Below are 12,765 nucleotides of genomic sequence, written 5' to 3'. Positions count from 1 at the left end.
TTTGCTGAAATTCACCTGCATTTCTTGAAGTTTGGTGTTTTGGTCACGGTTATTTTGTCATGATTTTAGCTACTTACATGACTGAAGTGGTAAATTTTACCAACTGGATTGTTGTTTCCCATCAATAAGCCTCAGTACTGGTTGATTATTCTCTTCTCTGCATTAGCCAGAAGTGATGCTAACATGCAGCAGCGCAGTAGTAAGAACCAGCCTTAACTCTGATATGATCCCTTGCTAGCAAGGATGCAGCTACAGTATACGCGGCACCAGCGAGGTAATAGCTTGCACATAGTGCGTGTGATATGTCTGGAAGAGTAGCATAACCAAAAAGAGAAATACATTTTGTTCACAACACTGCGACACACACACAAAAACTGACTCCAGACGGAAGGAGTAAAGTCTCAGTTAGCATAGTATCATATGGAATTAGGTGCTTCTGCTGGTCTCAGACACTGTTGGGGTTGTAACAAAGCATGTTCAGCTGCAGGTTTTCATCCCAGTGTCTGAGGATGATAAAAAACTGATTGGCGGCAGCTTTGACAGAGGCCAAATCCCGGCCTTCCGGGATATCCTGAGCACTCAGCCACATGCTAGCCTTGGCTGCAACCAGTTCCCACTCTATGAAGTAGCTAGCGGAGCTGTGTTCCAGCCAGGCCAGAGCTACGGCCGTGGCCCACACCATGCTCTCCAGATCTAACAACTTCTGCCCGCTACCTGGTGATGCAGATTCCAAACCGCCAGATACTTCAGTAGAATCCATCTGGCAATTTAGCGAGAGCGGCGACTCAGTGGCGATGGATGGACTACCGAATGAGGATGGTGCACCATGAGAAGAGCTGTGGACGCCTGCAGTTGGGCCATGTGTTTCTGCTTCATGTGGCGAGCCGTGTGTGTCGTCGGCGCTATCAACGCGGCGGCTGCTTGAGTGAGACGGGTGGCCGAGGCTGGTGCGGTGGCTGGTGAAGGGAGACGTCCACTTTAGTTTGTCCATAGGAACGCTGATAGCATCACACAGAGCCATGTCTAGAGGAAATGCACCACAGGCCAACTGCAACAACACCTGAGCAGAAATATTTTAACAACATACAGCTAATATTCACTGCAAAAAGTGAAACACAGTGCACTTCATTCAAAGCACTTATTTACACTGGTCTAATGGAAATTGTGGTTTCCAGTTTAAATCTGCTGGAATCACTTTCCAAAATCCTAACTATACATTGTGAGAAACTAAAAAAATTAGCTGTAACAAATTACATCCATTTTTTTAAGACCTAATGTTTATTAAGCATTAGGTCTCTCTCTTCTAAGTCCCTGTTAGTAAATGATATAATAATTGATCAACATATTGATTTATTCTGCCTTACAGAAACCTGGTTACAGCAGGATGAATATGTTAGTTTAAATGAGTCAACTCCCCCGAGTCACACTAACTTTCAGAATGCTCGTAGCACGGGCCGAGGAGGAGGATTAGCAGCAATCTTCCACTCCAGCTTATTAATTAATCAAAAACCCAGATAGAGCTTTAATTCATTTGAAAGCTTGACTCTTAGTCTTGTCCATCCAAATTGGAAGTCCCAAAAACCAGTTTTATTTGTTGTTATCTATTGTCCTCCTGGTCGTTACTGTGCGTTTCTCTGTGAATTTTCAGACCTTTTGTCTGACTTAGTGCTTAGCTCAGATAAGATAATTATAGTGGGCGATTTTAACATCCACACAGATGCTGAGAATGACAGCCTCAACACTGCATTTAATCTATTATTAGACTCAATTGGCTTTGCTCAAAATGTAAATGAGTCCACCCACCACTTTAATCATACCTTAGATCTTGTTCTGACTTATGGTATGGAAATTGAAGACTTAACAGTATTCCCTGAAAACTCCCTTCTGTCTGATCATTTCTTAATAACATTTACATTTACTCTGATGGACTACCCAGCAGTGGGGAATAAGTTTCATTACACTAGAAGTCTTTCAGAAAGTGCTGTAACTAGGTTTAAGGATATGATTCCTTCTTGATTCCTTCTTTATGTTCTCTAATGCCATATACCAACACAGTGCAGAGTAGCTACCTAAACTCTGTAAGTGAGATAGAGTATCTCGTCAATAGTTTTACATCCTCATTGAAGACAACTTTGGATGCTGTAGCTCCTCTGAAAAAGAGAGCTTTAAATCAGAAGTGCCTGACTCCGTGGTATAACTCACAAACTCGCAGCTTAAAGCAGATAACCCGTAAGTTGGAGAGGAAATGGCATCTCACTAATTTAGAAGATCTTCACTTAGCCTGGAAAAAGAGTCTGTTGCTCTAAAAAAAAGCCCTCCGTAAAGCTAGGACATCTTACTACTCATCACTAATTGAAGAAAATAAGAACAACCCCAGGTTTCTTTTCAGCACTGTAGCCAGGCTGACAAAGAGTCAGAGCTCTATTCAATCAATCAATCAATCAATTTTTTTATATAGCGCCAAATCACAACAAACAGTTGCCCCAAGGCGCTTTATATTGTAAGGCAAGGCCATACAATAATTATGTAAAACCCCAACGGTCAAAACGACCCCCTGTGAGCAAGCACTTGGCTACAGTGGGAAGGAAAAACTCCCTTTTAACAGGAAGAAACCTCCAGCAGAACCAGGCTCAGGGAGGGGCAGTCTTCTGCTGGGACTGGTTGGGGCTGAGGGAGAGAACCAGGAAAAAGACATGCTGTGGAGGGGAGCAGAGATCGATCACTAATGATTAAATGCAGAGTGGTGCATACAGAGCAAAAAGAGAAAGAAACAGTGCATCATGGGAACCCCCCAGCAGTCTAAGTCTATAGCAGCATAACTAAGGGATGGTTCAGGGTCACCTGATCCAGCCCTAACTATAAGTTTTAGCAAAAAGGAAAGTTTTAAGCCTAATCTTAAAAGTAGAGAGGGTGTCTGTCTCCCTGATCTGAATTGGGAGCTGGTTCCACAGGAGAGGAGCCTGAAAGCTGAAGGCTCTGCCTCCCATTCTACTCTTACAAACCCTAGGAACTACAAGTAAGCCTGCAGTCTGAGAGCGAAGCGCTCTATTGGGGTGATATGGTACTATGAGGTCCCTAAGATAAGATGGGACCTGATTATTCAAAACCTTATAAGTAAGAAGAAGAATTTTAAATTCTATTCTAGAATTAACAGGAAGCCAATGAAGAGAGGCCAATATGGGTGAGATATGCTCTCTCCTTCTAGTCCCCGTCAGTACTCTAGCTGCAGCATTTTGAATTAACTGAAGGCTTTTTAGGGAACTTTTAGGACAACCTGATAATAATGAATTACAATAGTCCAGCCTAGAGGAAATAAATGCATGAATTAGTTTTTCAGCATCACTCTGAGACAAGACCTTTCTAATTTTAGAGATATTGCGTAAATGCAAAAAAGCAGTCCTACATATTTGTTTAATATGCGCTTTGAATGACATATCCTGATCAAAAATGACTCCAAGATTTCTCACAGTATTACTAGAGGTCAGGGTAATGCCATCCAGAGTAAGGATCTGGTTAGACACCATGTTTCTAAGATTTGTGGGGCCAAGTACAATAACTTCAGTTTTATCTGAGTTTAAAAGCAGGAAATTAGAGGTCATCCATGTCTTTATGTCTGTAAGACAATCCTGCAGTTTAGCTAATTGGTGTGTGTCCTCTGGCTTCATGGACAGATAAAGCTGGGTATCATCTGCGTAACAATGAAAATTTAAGCAATGCTGTCTAATAATACTGCCTAAGGGAAGCATGTATAAAGTGAATAAAATTGGTCCTAGCACAGAACCTTGTGGAACTCCATAATTAACTTTAGTCTGTGAAGAAGATTCCCCATTTACATGAACAAATTGTAATCTATTAGATAAATATGATTCAAACCACCGCAGCGCAGTGCCTTTAATACCTATGGCATGCTCTAATCTCTGTAATTAAATTTTATGGTTAACAGTATCAAAAGCAGCACTGAGGTCTAACAGAACAAGCACAGAGATGAGTCCACTGTCTGAGGCCATAAGAAGATCATTTGTAACCTTCACTAATGCTGTTTCTGTACTATGATGAATTCTAAAACCTGACTGAAACTCTTCAAATAGACCATTCCTCTGCAGATGATCAGTTAGCTGTTTTACAACTACCCTTTCAAGAATTTTTGAGAGAAAAGGAAGGTTGGAGATTGGCCTATAATTAGCTAAGATAGCTGGGTCAAGTGATGGCTTTTTAAGTAATGGTTTAATTACTGCCACCTTAAAAGCCTGTGGTACATAGCCAACTAACAAAGATAGATTGATCATATTTAAGATCGAAGCATTAAATAATGGTAGGGCTTCCTTGAGCAGCCTGGTAGGAATGGGGTCTAATAGACATGTTGATGGTTTGGAGGAAGTGACTAATGAAAATAACTCAGACAGAACAATCGGAGAGAAAGAGTCTAACCAAATACCGGCATCACTGAAAGCAGCCAAAGATAACGATACGTCTTTGGGATGGTTATGAGTAATTTTTTCTCTAATAGTTAAAATTTTGTTAGCAAAGAAAGTCATGAAGTCATTACTAGTTAAAGTTAAAGGAATACAGATGTGCGCCTTGCAGTTGAAGCTGAAGATTTCAAAGGCCGGTGAATATTCTTAATTCATAATTGGGATTTGGTTGTTCAAGTGGAACTGTTAAAAGTGTTTTTCACTGCTCAAACCAGAACACTCCAGGATTATCAGCCTGAAGATCAAATTGCCCGACTGTTTTCCGTCCAGAGGAATTTCTTGGCCTGGGGATCATTTGGCTGTTTCTTATCTCAACTCACAAAGACAATAAACTGCTTTTCGCAGGACTGAAGCATGCTCCATTCCCTCCCCCCACCCCCGTCCTATCCCCCATCAAACACCCCCCACTCCGGTGTCTGCTCACGTGACTCCTTTCCCCTTCTGCGGGGGCGGTACAGTTTTCGCTGCAGCCCCCGTTCCTCCCCCCAAGCTGACGGTGGGTTGCTGTGTGACCTTCACCCACTTGCCTCAATTCGGATAACAGACTTCTTCAAACTTAGTGCACATAAACAATGTCAAATGTGTATGTGCTGTCTTTAATTCTGATGTGTGCCATTATTACGGTTAACAAGTACTACTTGTGGACTAATTGCTGTCTGAGGTAACTGGAGTGTAAACATAATATCTCCAATGTGAGATCAATAAAGTATATCTCAAGAAGGCTGTGCCGATGCAATTTAAATAATTTTTTAAAAATTGCACAATAAGCATTCATATCTTGCAAATTGGTGTAATCAAAATTCTACACATCATTAAATATAAAAGATGATAAAGGAGGGGTCGACGCAAGAAACTGAATCCATTACCTAGACCCATGTATGTATTTGGAGGTCATTTCAGGGATTTGGAAAACGTTTGATTTTAAATCAATAGCAGGAAAGAATGTGATTTTGTGACATCCGAGTCATTTTGTTTTTACCTTTTTTACATTAATATTTTCGAGACAAACTTATGTGACACCACTGAGGATACGCAGGCTGACGGTAGTTACTGCTGCAGCCCGGAGTATGGATCCATCACCCACCAGGGGAATGTAGTCTTTGCTCTCGTTGTCACTTTCTCCAGCGGAGTCACCAGACTTGCTGTGTGATCGACACATGAATCCTTTGGCAGCGCGGCTCAGCAGCCGAGTCCTGCTGAGGGCCAGTCTGACGGACGAGAGGCAGAAACCAACACAGCCACAGCATGTGTGAGACAGTCAACACCAACAGCTTTCATCCAACACACAGGACAGCAGAGGGTTTGGATTTTAGTGGCATATCACATGCAGGAAATCCTTCACGCCAAGGGACTGTTTTATTGCTTTCTTTCAGAGGAGAGGCGAACAGTCATCATGAAGCGATCCTGACTGGTCACAAAATAGCCCAGTATTGCTTTGATATGAGGCAGCGCACTATAAAATTGAAATTGAGTGACAGAAATGGACAAAAAAAGAGATGATATTAAATATACTCCTCCCTTCAAATTGCAGTGCAAAAACAGAAAATCTTACTAAGCATATTTGACTAATTCATTCATTTTTTTATACCTGCTTACTCCAATTAGGGGTCACAAAAAAAGGATCATGCTGGACTCAAACCTGGGACGTTTTGCTGTGAGGCAACAGTGCTAACCACCATGCCAACATGCTGCTCATTTAATCAACAAGTAACAGTTCAGTAACATATAAGGACTTGTTTTTAGATAATGCCACTTAAAAAGCTTGTTAAAGCTACATTGTGTAGGACTTAGTGCCATCTAGTGGTGAGGTTGCAGATTGCATTATATTGTTATTGGCTAATGTTAATTGTACCCAGTTCTTATTGTAATACTGTCCCTTACGCAGTACAAAGTCGAAGTATTCCTCAGTCTGAATTTATTGAAAGTCCTGTTGAGAAACAGGCCTGGGTCCTCAGAGATGCAGCCTACACAGGGGCTCCATCTTGTGAGAGACTCCGAACATAGCCAGCAAGTGGTTTTTATAAAAGACAATGTAGGTGGTACAGTGGGTGGGTTTTATTCCCACACCTAACATTATTGGCTGGCGTAGACGGAGGGGAAACCCCACCCCTTGTCTTCAGCTCACAGTTACCTGGTACCTGGTGGAACCCAACTCCTTTGTTTGGACTTTCTGATCAGATAAAACCAGTTCCGACTCACTTAAAAAATATAACCATTTAAGTATAGAAAATACTTGATTTTGTAAAAAATAAAATACAATAACAAATAAACACAGATATATCTAACACTAACAAGCCTGTGAACTCTCGTTTTTGTGAAATGGAGGATCACAGATATTCCTTATTACAAGGGAGCATGAATTCCCACCCCAAAAGTAGTGACAAAATGAAGGGAAACAATAGCATAATGCAATCCACACCCCTACCACTAGATGACACTAAATCCTACACACTGTAACTTTAAGTCATTGTGTCTTATATTAATTAATGCAGTGAGAAGATTTGAATTTATTTGTAGAGTGATCTGCATGTCGCTATTGTAATTATACCGCCAGACTTTAATCACCCACCTGGCAGAAAAAAGGCTCTCCACCGATTTCTGTGATTGGTCCGAGGCCACAGACGGACTCCTCTGAGAGGCTTGGAGACAGACAGGCAGCGGGGAAAGGAGGAAAGGTGAGGAGAAGTGGCATTTTGTCACTTTTATTCCTCACACGTTCAAGCACAGAAAATGCATTTCATGTGAGCAGCTCATCTGTGTTTGTGTCTTGGCTGCACACACTTTGTGTTTTTTAAGGTCCACACATCATCCACCAATAAAAGCTACAAAATGAAGCCAGTGGCAGAAGGGCTGGAACATCATGTTTCACATTTGAACCGCTGACACTAAGGTCTGAGTGCAAAGCCACTGACCGGGTGACACAGCGCACTCACCGTCTGTGAAGCTGCATCTGTCCCAGCCGGCAGAAGAGGGGGTGCTGCACGGAGACACGCCGTCTTCTCCACCTGCAGCACAGTGTACAAACACATTCACTCTACTGCAACACAATTCCCTCAGTTAATAATATGCATGCCCACTGCAGCGCCAACAAGCCCACACCTGAACGGCTCCTGCTGTTGCTATGCCACCGCCAAACAAGAGTTGAAAATGTTGTGTCCTATTGCTGATCGGTGGGTATTTTTATTGTGTTTGTGCTCAGCCTCTCTTACCTCTGTGTGACGGTGACGTAAATCTGCAACCTTTCAAATAAAGGCAGACACAAATAAAGAGACCCACCTAGGAACAAAACTTTAGAACAGTAATGCCTCCTCCTTGTTTGTTCTTAAGAAGATGCCCTTACAGTTCTGTCGTGCTGATATTTTTGTTCCTATGAGCACAAGAACTTGACAGTTCATTTGCTTCCTGCCCTTTTCTTTGTGGAGTTTGCATGTTCTCCCCATGTTTGCTCCAACTTCCTCCCACGTCCAAAGACGTACAGGTTAGGTGATTTAGAAACTTTAAATTGACCGTAGGTGTGAGTGAGAGTGTGTATCTGTTTGTCTGTCTACATGTGGCCCTGTGACAGACTGGTGTCCTGTCCAGGATGTTACAGTAGTGTTCAGAATAATAGTAGTGCTATGTGACTAAAAAGATTAATCCAGGTTTTGAGTATATTTCTTATTGTTACATGGGAAACAAGGTACCAGTAGATTCAGTAGATTCTCACAAATCCAACAAGACCAAGCATTCATGATATGCACACTCTTAAGGCTATGAAATTGGGCTATTAGTAAAAAAAAAAGTAGAAAAGGGGGTGTTCACAATAATAGTAGTTTGACATTCAGTCAGTGAGTTTGTCAATTTTATGGAACAAACAGGTGTGAATCAGGTGTCCCCTATTTAAGGATGAAGCCAGCACCTGTTGAACATGCTTTTCTCTTTGAAAGCCTGAGGAAAATGGGACGTTCAAGACATTGTTCAGAAGAACAGCGTAGTTTGATTAAAAAGTTGATTGGAGAGGGGAAAACTTATACGCAGGTGCAAAAAATTATAGGCTGTTCATCTACAATGATCTCCAATGCTTTAAAATGGACAAAAAACAAAACAAAAAAAACAACAAACCAGAGACGTGTGGAAGAAAATGGAAAGCAACCATCAAAATGATAGAAGAATAACCAGAATGGCAAAGGCTCACCCATTGATCAGCTCCAGGATGATCAAAGACAGTCTGGAGTTACCTGTAAGTGCTGTGACAGTTAGAAGACGCCTGTGTGAAGCTAATTTATTTGCAAGAATCCCCCGCAAAGTCCCTCTGTTAAATAAAAGACATGTGCAGAAGAGGTTACAATTTGCCAAAGAACACATCAACTGGCCTAAAGAGAAATGGAGGAATATTTTGTGGACTGATGAGAGTAAAATTGTTCTTTTTGGGTCCAAGGGCCGCAGACAGTTTGTGAGATGGCCCCCAAACTCTGAATTCAAGCCACAGTTCACAGTGAAGACAGTGAAGCATGGTGGTGCAAGCATCATGATATGGGCATGTTTCTCCTACTATGGTGTTGGGCCTATATATCACATACCAGGTATCATGGATCAGTTTGGATATGTCAGAATACTTGAAGAGGTCATGTTGCCTTATGCTGAAGAGGACATGCCCTTGAAATGGGTGTTTCAACAAGACAATGACCCCAAGCACACTAGTAAACCAGCAAAATCTTGGATCCAAACCAATAAAATTAATGCCTCGCAGATGTGAAGAAATCATGAAAAACTGTGGTTATACAACTAAATACTAGTTTAGTGATTCACAGGATTGATAAAAAAGCAGTTTGAACATAACAGTTTTGAGTTTGTAGCATCAACAGCAGATGCTACTATTATTGTGAACACCCCCTTTTCTACTTTTTTTTACTAATTGCCCAATTTCATAGCCTTAAGAGTGTGCATATCATGAATGCTTGGTCTTGTTGGATTTGTGAGAATCTACTGAATCTACTGGTACCTTGTTTCCCATGTAACAATAAGAAATATACTCAAAACCTGGATTAATCTTTTTAGTCACATAGCACTACTATTATTCTGAACACTACTGTACCTCGCCTCACGCCATGTGACTGCTGGGACAGGCTCCAACCCCACAGTGACCCTGAACCGGAGTAAGCTGGTACAGAAAATGGATGGATGGATGAACTTGACCCTTGATGAACCAGCTTTACATAAATAAGGGTTTTTATAGACTAAAGGACCAATTACATTTTGGTAATAAACTGGATTAAGTCCTACCTACCTACCTACCTATCTGTCACTACAAGTGTGTGTGTGTGTGTGTGTGTGTGTGTGTGTGTGTGTGTGTGTGTGTGTGTGTGTGTGTGTGTGTGTGTGTGTGTGTGTGTGTGTGTGTGTGTGTGTGTGTGTGTGTGTGTGTGTGTGTGTGTGTGTCAAAGACTACATAAGACATTCTGGAGAAAGGCTTTTAGGTAAAAAAAAACAAAAACATTATTGTGTTTAATATTACAAATACACTCAACAAAAATATAAACGCAACACTTTTGGTTTTGCTCCCATTTTGTATGAGATGAACTCAAAGATCTAAAACTTTTTCCACATACACAATATCACCATTTCCCTCAAATATTGTTCACAAACCAGTCTAAATCTGTGATATTGAGCACTTCTCCTTTGCTGAGATAATCCATCCCACCTCACAGGTGTGCCATATCAAGATGCTGATTAGACACCATGATTAGTGCACAGGTGTGCCTTAGACTGCCCACAATAAAAGGCCACTCTGAAAGGTGCAGTTTTGTTTTATTGGGGGGGATACCAGTCAGTATCTGGTGTGACCACCATTTGCCTCATGCAGTGCAACACATCTCCTTCACATAGAGTTGAAGAGAACACCTCTCCAACGTGCCAAACGCCAACGAAGGTGAGCATTTGCCCACTCAAGTCGGTTACAACAACTAACTGGAGTCAGGTCGAGACCCCGATGAGGACGACGAGCATGCAGATGAGCTTCCCTGAGACGGTTTCTGACAGTTTGTGCAGAAATTCTTTGGTTATGCAAACCGATTGTTTCAGCAGCTGTATGAGTGGCTGGTCTCAGACGATCTTGGAGGTGAACATGCTGGATGTGGAGGTCCTGGGCTGGTGTGGTTACACGTGGTCTGCGGTTATGAGGCTGGTTGGATGTACTGCCAAATTCTCTGAAACACCTTTGGAGACGGCTTATGGTAGAGACATGAACATTCAATACACGAGCAACAGCTCTGGTTATCATTCCTGCTGTCAGCATGCCAATTGCACGCTCCCTCAAATCTTGCGACATCTGTGGCATTGTGCTGTGTGATAAAACTGCACATTTCAGAGTGGCCTTTTATTGTGGGCAGTCTAAGGCACACCTGTGCACTAATCATAGTGTCTAATCAGCATCTTGATATGGCACACCTGTGAGGTGGGATGGATTATCTCAGCAAAGGAGAAGTGCTCACTATCACAGATTTAGACTGGTTTGTGAACAATATTTGAGGGAAATGGTGATATTGTGTATGTGGAAAAAGTTTTAGATCTTTGAGTTCATCTAAAACAAAATGGGAGCAAAACCAAAAGTGTTGCGTTTATATTTTTGTTGAGTATATATGGAAAAAAAAAAATAAATAACACCTATAATCCTGTAGTTTCCTGAGGGTACCAGTGGTGTAAAATCAATTCTCAGCTATTTACTGTTCAGCACTTATTGTGCTGTGGGAAAAATAAATATTTGACCCCCTGTCAGTTTTGCTGGTTTTCCCACCTACAAAGAATGTAGAGGTCTGTAATTTTTATTGTAGGTACACTTCAACTGTGAGAGACAGAATCTAAAAAAAAAAAAAATCCAGAAAATCACATTGTAAGATTTCTAAATAATTAATTTGCATTTTATTGCAAATTAATAAAATGTTAAAATTTTATTACATTATTGTAATTATTGTATGGCCTTGCCTTACAATATAAAGCGCCTTGGGGAAACTGTTTGTTGTGATTTGGCGCTATATAAATAAAATTGATTGATTGATTGAATGCTCTTACTGAGGGAAGGAGGTCAAAATCTCGCAATACATGACCCCATCCATCCTCCCTTCAATACGGTGCAGTCGTCCTGTCCCCTTTGCAGAAGAGCACCCCCAGAGTATGATGTTTCCACCCCCATGCTTCACGGTTGGGATGGTTTTCTTGAGGTTGTTCTCATCTTCTAAACATGGTAAGTGGAGTTGATTCCAAAAAGCTCTATTCTGGTCTCATCTGACCACATGACCTTCTCCCATGCCTCCTCTGGATCATCCAGATGGTCACTGGTGAACTTCAAACGGGCCTGGACATGTGCTGGCTTGAGCAGGGGGACCTTGCTGCCCTGCAGGATTTTAAACCATGACAGCATCATGTCTTAGACTCATCTCTGTGCTCGTCCTGTTAGACCTCAGTGCTGCTTTTGATACTGTTGACCATAAAATTTTATTACAGAGATTAGAGCATGCCATAGGTATTAAAGGCACTGCGCTGCAGTGGTTTGAATCATATTTATCTAATAGATTACAATTTGTTCATGTAAATGGGGAATCTTCTTCACAGACTAAGGTTAATTATGGAGTTCCACAAGGTTCTGTGCTAGGACCAATTTTATTCACTTTATACATGCTTCCCTTAGGCAGTATTATTAGAAAGCATTGCTTAAATTTTCATTGTTACGCAGATGATACCCAGCTTTATCTATCCATGAAGCCAGAGGACACACACCAATTAGCTAAACTGCAGGATTGTCTTACAGACATAAAGACATGTATGACCTCTAATTTCCTGCTTTTAAACTCATAAAACTGAAGTTATTGTACTTGGCCCCACAAATCTTAGAAACATGGTGTCTAACCAGATCCTTACTCTGGATGGCATTACCCTGACCTCTAGTAATACTGTGAGAAATCTTGGAGTCATTTTTGATCAGGATATGTCATTCAAAGCGCATATTAAACAAATATGTAGAACTGCTTTTTTGCATTTACGCAATATCTCTAAAATTAGAAAGGTCTTGTCTCAGAGTGATGCTGAAAAACTAATTCATGCATTTATTTCCTCTAGGCTGGACTATTGTAATTCATTATTATCAGGTTGTCCTAAAAGTTCCCTAAAAAGCCTTCAGTTAATTCAAAATGCTGCAGCTAGAGTACTGACGGGGACTAGAAGGAGAGAGCATATCTCACCCATATTGGCCTCTCTTCATTGGCTTCCTGTTAATTCTAGAATAGAATTTAAAATTCTTCTTCTTACTTATAAGGTTTTG

General features: G+C 41.2%; 1 protein-coding gene across 1 annotated transcript in view; it reads right to left on the bottom strand.

The window, feature by feature from the left end:
• Window positions 1-216: 216 nt before the first annotated feature.
• Window positions 217-12,765, bottom strand: part of vwa5b1 (von Willebrand factor A domain containing 5B1) — a 131,119-nt gene continuing 118,570 nt past the window's right edge. The window contains exons 19-22 of the mRNA XM_034173444.1: window positions 7,406-7,477; window positions 7,042-7,111; window positions 5,557-5,680; window positions 217-1,060 (exon numbers count right to left, since the gene is read on the bottom strand). Coding sequence (XP_034029335.1) covers window positions 446-1,060; window positions 5,557-5,680; window positions 7,042-7,111; window positions 7,406-7,477 — 881 coding nt within the window. The 3' untranslated portion in view covers window positions 217-445. The remainder of the gene's footprint in view (window positions 1,061-5,556; window positions 5,681-7,041; window positions 7,112-7,405; window positions 7,478-12,765) is intronic.

The sequence above is a fragment of the Thalassophryne amazonica genome, chromosome 6 (assembly GCF_902500255.1).
Source record: "Thalassophryne amazonica chromosome 6, fThaAma1.1, whole genome shotgun sequence".
NCBI lineage: Eukaryota > Metazoa > Chordata > Actinopteri > Batrachoidiformes > Batrachoididae > Thalassophryne > Thalassophryne amazonica.
Note: the sequence above shows the minus strand (reverse complement) of the source record. Positions and strands in the feature narration are given on the sequence as shown.